This window comes from Micromesistius poutassou, assembly GCF_964030765.1.
Source record: "Micromesistius poutassou genome assembly, chromosome: 12".
Classification (NCBI taxonomy): domain Eukaryota; kingdom Metazoa; phylum Chordata; class Actinopteri; order Gadiformes; family Gadidae; genus Micromesistius; species Micromesistius poutassou.
In genome coordinates, this window is record NC_140282.1 from 771,894 (window position 1) to 780,540 (window position 8,647).

The following is an 8,647-nucleotide window of genomic DNA, read 5'->3' on the forward strand; positions in this document are numbered from 1 at the left end:
GTGTGTGTGTGTGTGTGTGTGTGTGTAGGCGGTCAGGTGGAGGTGCGTCTGACCATCCGTCCCTCCAGCAGTACCGGGGTCCTCTTCGCCCTGGTCTCCAACCAGTCCGCCCCCCTTTCCATCGCCGTGGTAACAGGGCAGGGAGAAAACGAGGCAGTACGTAGCAAACATCCTCCTCATCCTCCTCCTCATCCTCCACGCTGAATCTTAAAGGTCCCGTGACGACGTGCCACCAGGTGTGGGTGTGATCAGCCGTTACAAGCCGTTTTGAAAATCTGTCTCTTATGACATCACAGGTGGGCGTCACACATCTAGTTGGACCACGCCCACCTGTGATGTCAGAAACAGCCAACATTTTCAAAACGGCTCGTGGCGGCCGATCACACTCACAACACCTGGTGGCACGTCGTCGTGGGACCTTTGAGACACCTGGTGACCCCTGACCCCTGACCCCTGACCCCTGACCCGGTGTCTCCAGAACCTGCAGGTGTTCCTGGAGGGCGTGTCCGTGGCGCGGCTGGACTCCCTGATGCTGTGCTACCCGGAGCACTTCACGGCCGTGCTGAGCTTCAACTCCACCCACCTCCTGCTCTCCAGTGACTCCGCCTCCAGCACCGCCTACGCCCCGCCCACCACACTAGGCCCCGCCCTGCAGAGGCTGGCTGATGCCATGACGACGCCCCTGGAGACCTGCGTCGGGGGCCTGCCCGGTCCGTCAGGCTTTATGGCTTAAGATCACACACTCTTTATTATTCACTTTGTCACACAATGTTATACACACTCTTTATTATTCACTTTGTCACACAATGTTATACACACTCTTTATTATTCACTTTGTCATACAATGTTATACACACTCTTTATTATTCACTTTGTCATACAATGTTATACACACTCTTTATTATTCACTTATTCACACAATGTTATACACTCTCTTTATTATTCACTTATTCACACAATGTTATACACTCTTTATTTCATAGTCACTTTATATCATACAATCTTACACACACTGTTTATTTATTATTCACTTATTCACACAATGTTATACACACTCTTTATTTCATATTCACTTTATATCATACAATCAACACATTCTTTATTGAAGATGTGCTTTATATATAACAATCTTACACGTTCTTTATTGAAGATGTGCTTTATATATAACAATCTTACACGTTCTTTATTGAAGATGTGCTTTATATATAACGATCTTACCCGCGTTGCTTCCCCCCTGTTGTGTGTGTCCTGACCCCCTCTCCAGACGAGCTGCCCCTCTGGACCACGCCGGTGTCGGCCCACTACCACGGCTGCATGACGCTGCAGGTGGACGGACGTCTGCTGGACCTCGACGAGGCGGACGCCAAACACAACAGCATCAAGTCCCACTCCTGCCCCCCCTTCTCCGCCCCCTACACCCAGCCACACAGGAAGTGACCGCGTCGGCACTTCCTCCCCTCGGGAACGTCCGACCAGCGGGTGACGGTGGAACCTGGCTGGCAGCAGGCGGAGGAGGAGGAGGAGGAGGAGGAGGAGGAGGAGGAGGAGGAGGAGGAGGAGGAGCGGTGGTGATCTGGATCTGAACTCCACCACTGAGCTGGACCTGTGAGTCAGTGACTTTTATCTGGGGTATTTGAGGACATCCGGAGATGTATGGAATCATCTGGGGGTATTTGGCAACATTTGGGGGTATTTGGGGGTATGTGTGGGGACATCTCGGGTATTTGGGGACATTAGAAGCTGGCTGCTTCACCGCATAAACACCACTAGAGGGCGACATGGCGCTACATGACGTGAAGCCTTTTCACTTTTAGGAAAATTTATAATTAACTCGGAATACTTTCCTATTTTGACAAACGTGATCTGCCAAGTGTTTCTTTATTTCAATTTTTGTTTAAGTGGTTGAATACGTGTCTTATTTTCTGTCTTTCACTTTTAATAAAAAATGACAATAATAACAATAGTTTGAGTAATGAGTTTGAACATGACCACATCCCAACATGTTAAAACATGTCAAACAAACAGTTCTGTAACTATTTTACGCTATGATGATATGAAGTCAGGGAGAGACATACTATTTATTTAACTATTTGATGGGATGTTGACCCAAAGTACTCAATAGACCACAGCAACAAATCTGGACGGAAACAGAATGACTCAGAATAATATGAAGACAGCACAGTTCAATAGAAAAGAAAGATCGGCAGAAAATCCGCCATGCATAACAAAAACAGACGTGGGGGAGACACTGGGGAGATTATGAAATCGTTTTCTTGAAAACAAGAACCTAACAGAATCAGTGTAGTTCAGTTCATGAACTATATTTAGTTTCGAGGTATCGGTAAGTCAACCTTGAAACTGTAGATTTGCTTTACCAAAACAGATCCGTTTATCAGCCTAAGCATGTTTTAATAACCGCATGCCAAGTATTGCAACAATTTACTTAAGAAAGCACACGCACACACACACACACACACACACACACACACACACACACACACACACACACACACACACACACACACACACACACACACACACACACACACACACACACACACACACACACACACACACACACACACACACACACACAGGGTGGGAGATCACAGAGAGAGAGAGAGAGAGAGAGAAAGCGAGAGACAACGGCAGAGAGCCTGAACTGCACCATAACAGACTACCGTCCTTCAGACAACTTTCCACAGCTCAGTCCGAAGTCCTGAGAAACGTGCGGTCTTCCAGCGGGACCAGAGTGCTCTTTTAGCGGGACTAGAACTGCAGGGGACCCAGGGGACTGTATATCCAGAGAAGAACCTGGGGTCTAGAACCACGGGGAACCCGGGACTAAAGTGTTGTTCCAACGGGACTACAGTGTTGTTCTTCTAGCGGGACAAGAGCTCCGAGAGAACCGCGATGGGAGTCGAGCTGCCGCGGTAGCCAGAGGAACGAGGTCGCGGGGTGTGCATGCGTGGAGGTCCAGAACACGGACGGTACTAGACCAGGAACCCGGAGAGGTCCAGGACACGGACGGTACTAGACCAGGAACCCGGAGAGGTCCAGGACACGGACGGTACTAGACCAGGGACTCGGGGAGGTCCGGAACACGGACGGTACTAGACCAGGGACTCGGGGAGGTCCGGAACACGGACGGTACTAGACCAGGGACCCGGAGAGGTCCAGGATACGGACGGTACTAGACCAGGGACTCAGGGAGGTCTGGAAAACGGACGGTACTAAACCAGGGACCCGGAGAGGTCCGGAACACAGAAGTTAACGTTCCCAGAGGACCGCAGCGGCCAGCCCGCCGCACCGCGTCGTGTCGTGTGGCGGAGGAGGAGTGGAAGCACCGCAGTGGTTCTTGGTGCAGAGACCGGGAGAGAAAGTTAGAACCCTGACCAGAGAGACCGAGAGAGAGAGAGACCAGCAGACATGAGACCCACTCCGACCAGGACCCTGCTGCGGGGGGTCCTGCTGGTCCTCCTGTTCTCCTGCTGGTCCGACAGCAGTAAGTATCCAGAGCCCCATGCTACCCGCAGGCTAACCCGCTAACCCAGTACCTTGCGGGGCGCAGTAGGAGTAAAGTTAGACCTGGTCCGTGTAAAGAGGCGGTGTTGTGGTGTTAAGTCTGTCTAAAGTGCCTGTAAAGAGGCGATGTGTGATGTAAAGTTGGACCTAGTACGTGAAAATATGTAGTCTTTGAAGTCGGATGTAGTACCTGGATAGAGGTGATGTTGAGTCTGACGTAGTACGCGTAAAGAGGTAGTATCGTGATGTAAAGTATGACTTGGTACTGGTAGGCTTAGGCGTAAAGAGTATGGGAGTATGTTGTATTGGGATGTAAAGTATGACTTGGTAGGCTTACGCGTAAAGAGGTATTATTGGGATGTAACGTTAAGTCTGACTTGGTATAAAGAGGTAGCATTGGATGCAAAGTCTGACTTTGTGCGTGTAAAGAGGTACTATTGTGATGTAAAGTATGACTTGGTAAATGTAAAGAGATGGTATTCCGATGTGCAATTTCACCTCATGCTTGACAGCCCTGACTCAGTATAGACCCTGGAGTAAAGTTTTGAGAAAAAATAAACCGTTTCTATTCAAGGTTTACTCATTAGACTGGTGTACATTTAAATCAGTAGTATTGGTACATAAGGTATTGTGTGTCAGTCTCGAGGGAGGAGGAGGAGGAGGAGGAGGAGGAGGGGGGGTGTAGTACATTAAAGGGTGGGAGGATGGTAACATGGAGTACTGTGTGTGTCAGTCTCGTTGACCCGGCAGCAGGCCAGCGTGTTCCTCAGCCGCCCGCGGAGAGCCTACCAGGTGTTTGAGGAGACCAAGCAGGGTCACCTGGAGCGGGAGTGCGTGGAGGAACGCTGCAGTAAGGAGGAGGCGCGGGAGGTGTTCGAGAACCAGCCCGAGACGGTCAGTACTGGGCCCTCACCGGAGATGGAGTGGTACCGCTACTGCTGGTACCGCTGCCCTCTTAGTCAGGCACACTGGTTTCAATTATCTGTTAAGGTTATCAATTAGGAACGAACTGCAATTACCCGTTAATCAATTTAGAATAAGCACACACACGGCCTAATGACCACTGTGTGTGTGTGTGTGTGTGTGTGTGTGTGTGTGTGTGTGTGTGTGTGTGTGTGTGTGTGTGTGTGTGTGTGTGTGTGTGTGTGTGTGTGTGTGTGTGTGTGTGTGTGTGTGTGTGCGTGCGTATTTCGAAACGCAGTGATAGATAGTGGTCGGGTTGCCTCTCCACCGAGCCAGCCGCCTAGATGATAATTACATTTCCCCCCTCGACACTTTCCAACAGTGGCAACAATCCACCACGATAATGTTCCAATATTTAGCTTCGGTAGCCATGGTTACAGACAATCCCCAGGAGTGAAATATACTCCCTCAGAGACCATAGGACTCGGTGACCCTAATGAACACACACACACACACACACACACGCACACACACACTGAAACACACACACACACACACACACACACACACACACACACACACACACACACACACACACACACACACACACACACACACACACACACACACACACACACACACTGAAACACACACGCACTCACTCTCACTGTGCTATCTACCACTGTGTTTCAAAACACACACACACTCATGTACACACACTCACTCACTCACTTACTCTCATTCACTCATGTGCACACACACACACACACACATAATCAAAATACACACAAAATATATTTGCTTCAAAATTTAATATTTTCTACTTGACCAACGGTAGCCATAACTTTTAAAGGTGGGTGTGTCTAACATCTGTGTTCTTCCCTGGACTTACCTGAGCGTCCACTCCTAGCACATCGGTAACGTGACATCCACAACACCGACTCCATATCACAGTTCAAATCAAAACTCAAAACTCACTTTTTCATATCTGCCTACCCCTCCTGATCTCACCTTCCCACATCACCACATCACCATCACCCGTTGTCCACCTTATTTTAACTGTTGGATGATTGTATTCATGTTCTGTACGGCGTCCTTGAGAGCTTTGAAAGGCACCTTTTAAAATAAATGTATTATTATTATTATTATTAACGTTAGCGTTCTTACCTTCCCTGTAGAACTGCTTAACTCCTAGTGTGTAAGTTATGGTTGAGTTTTGGGAAGGGTTAGGTGTGGCTATGTTGAATTAAGTTGTGTGTGTATTTACAGTATATTTCAGCATCTATTGGTTTTGCGTATATATAGTGTATCTGTCGTGTATTGGTACTAGGGCGTACACTATATTAAGTGTGTGTGTGTGTGTGTGTGTCTGTTCGCGTGCAGGAGAACTGCAGTCTCATTCATGAATTCATTATTCATCCTCTGACTCAACACTTTGCTGCAGCTCTGCAGAGGAGAGGCTGAGGGTATCCCTGGTTACTGCTGGTTGCCCCTGACAACAAGCATCAACTTCCTGTTGTCACTTAAACTTTGTGTCGAGACTCAGAGCAGTTTTACTTTTCATACTTGATGAAGCCAATTGATTATTGACTCTAGTAATAGGGTACCACATCAAGTAGTGTACTATGTGAAGGAATGAACCATATCAAGTAGTGTACTATTTAAATAAATTGACCATATTAGGTAGTTTACTATGTTAAGAAATCGACCGCATCAAGTAGTTCACCATGTAAAGAAAATGAACACCCCACACTCCTAGCTGGTTCCATAGTCACACCCCTAAAACACAAGCACACACTGTGTGTTGTGTGTGCATGGCGGTCCTGAGACAATATTCCCCTCCGTCTCACCCTCAACATGACTCTGAGTATTCACCGAGTCTCAATCTCATCATGGCTGAACTCACCCTCACCCTCCTCCTGCTCTGTGCTGAGTTTGCACTACCTCTGACTCCCATCATGGCTGGACTAGACGGTATCCTGTGTGTGTGTGTGTGTGTGTGTGTGTGTGTGTGTGTGTGTGTGTGTGTGTGTGTGTGTGTGTGTGTGTGTGTGTGTGTGTGTGTGTGTGTGTGTGTGTGTGTGTGTGTGCCCGCCTCCCAGACTTTTATGAATTGAATACCTAATGTAGTCTTAATGATTCTTATATTTATATTATGTTTCCCTCTGGTACAGGACTACTTCTACCCAAAGTATTTAGGTAAGTCATCCTCCACCGGCTGTCCATTTCTCTGTGGCTGTGAACAGGGGGAGGGGTCGTAACCTGCTCTTATTCTACTTCCTGTCTAGCCTGCATGGAGCAGTTTGGCGACTCAGAGAAGAAGAAGCAGGACCTGGTCACCTGTGTGCACAGTAGGTCTCACTCTCTAACAGTGATGTACTCAGTGTTCACTACGTCTCACTCTCTTAACAGTGATGTACTCAGCGTTCACTACGTCTCACTCTCTTAACAGTGATGTACTCAGCGTTCACTACGTCTCACTCTCAACAGTGATGTACTCAGTCAGCGTTCACTACGTCTCACTTTCATTATGGCTGTACTCATTCAGTGTTCACTACGTCTCACTCTCTAACAGTGATGTACTCAGCGTTCACTACGTCTCACTCTCATCATGGCTGTACTCATTCAGCGTTCACTACGTCTCACTCTCTAACAGTGATGTACTCAGCGTTCACTACGTCTCACTCTCTAACAGTGATGTACTCAGCGTTCACTATTTCTCACTCTCTAACAGTGATGTACTCAGCGTTCACTACGTCTCACTCTCATCATGGCTGTACTCATTCAGCGTTCACTATGTCTCACTCTTAACAGTGATGTACTCAGCGTTCACTACGTCTCACTCTCATCATGGCTGTACACAATCAGTGTTCACTACATCTGACTCTCAGTATGGCTGTACACAATCAGCGTTCACTACTTGTCACTCTCATCAGTGATGTACTCAGTCAGTGTTCACTACGTCTCACTCTCATCAGTGATGTACTCAGTCAGCATTCACTACGTCTCACTCTCTACAGTGATGTACTCAGTCAGCGTTCACTACGTCTCACTCTCAACAGTGATGTACTCAGCGTTCACTACGTCTCACTCTCAACAGTGATGTACTCAGTGTTCACTACGTCTCACTCTCATCAGTGATGTACTCAGTCAGTGTTCACTACGTCTCACTCTCAACAGTGATGTACTCAGTCAGCGTTCACTACGTCTCACTCTCATCAGTGATGTACTCAGTCAGCGTTCACTACGTCTCACTCTCATCAGTGATGTACTCAGTCAGCGTTCACTACGTCTCACTCTCTACAGTGATGTACTCAGTCAGCGTTCACTACGTCTCACTCTCTACAGTGATGTACTCAGCGTTCACTACGTCTTACTCTCTACAGTGATGTACTCAGTCAGCGTTCACTACGTCTCACTCTCAACAGTGATGTACACAATCAGGCCTTTTCTCTTAGGCACGTCCACATTCCGTCTCCATGAAAACTTAAACCAACCAAAACCTCCCCCATCCTCCAACCCTCTCTCCGTCCCGCTCTCTAGAAAACTAAAGCCACGTATTTTCTCCTGTGGATCGGGAAATGACATTACCCGATAGTCAGTACGCTCCTCTTCGTTGCTAGCTAGCCGAAGACAGTATCGCGGAAATGTTCTGGAACATTCCCTTAATGGGTCATCTGTTAATGGGAACAGGGGTCGATATTGGGGAATTTATTGGCCCATCTATTCCGGCATTGCTAAGCCATGTTTGAAAGGGTGCAAGACGGAAATAGCTATGGATGAATAGTGAATATCACTGACCGTGCCTGAAAGGTTATCCCGGTAATTTCCCGGGAACTACGTGTGAGGGAGGCTTATGTTTATAATCTGCGCTTGGCAGGCTACTAGTAGACCCAATGTAGGTCTACATTGTACCGCCATCCGCTGGCCAAAGAGCACATTGAAACCAAAATCAATTCATTGTGAGATGAATTGTATTTAATGCTTTCGAAATTTCTGTCATATTTTTTTCCTTTGATGAACTGTGAAGTACTAGTAGTAGTTTCCAGGCGTCAAAGGGCATATGAAGTAGTGTATTGTGTAAAGGGATTCATCATATCTAGTAGTGTGCTACTCTGTAAAGGAAACAAACGCTCAACCCTCAAACCCTTCTTCTCGGGTTTGAGCCTCTGCTTCAGATTTTTGCAGCAGACCTCCTCAGAAACTGAAAGGCAATTTT

At 47.5% G+C, this 8,647-nt stretch overlaps 2 protein-coding genes across 2 annotated transcripts in view; both read left to right on the forward strand.

The window, feature by feature from the left end:
* Window positions 1–1,963, forward strand: part of pros1 (protein S) — a 10,498-nt gene extending 8,535 nt beyond the window's left edge. Inside the window, exons 12-14 of the mRNA XM_084476222.1 lie at window positions 29–156; window positions 479–710; window positions 1,265–1,963. Coding sequence (XP_084332348.1) covers window positions 29–156; window positions 479–710; window positions 1,265–1,437 — 533 coding nt within the window. The 3' untranslated portion in view covers window positions 1,438–1,963. The remainder of the gene's footprint in view (window positions 1–28; window positions 157–478; window positions 711–1,264) is intronic.
* A 616-nt stretch (window positions 1,964–2,579) lies between these two features.
* Window positions 2,580–8,647, forward strand: part of gas6 (growth arrest-specific 6) — an 18,272-nt gene continuing 12,204 nt past the window's right edge. The window contains exons 1-4 of the mRNA XM_084475854.1: window positions 2,580–3,505; window positions 4,259–4,419; window positions 6,603–6,627; window positions 6,717–6,779. Coding sequence (XP_084331980.1) covers window positions 3,430–3,505; window positions 4,259–4,419; window positions 6,603–6,627; window positions 6,717–6,779 — 325 coding nt within the window. The 5' untranslated portion in view covers window positions 2,580–3,429. The remainder of the gene's footprint in view (window positions 3,506–4,258; window positions 4,420–6,602; window positions 6,628–6,716; window positions 6,780–8,647) is intronic.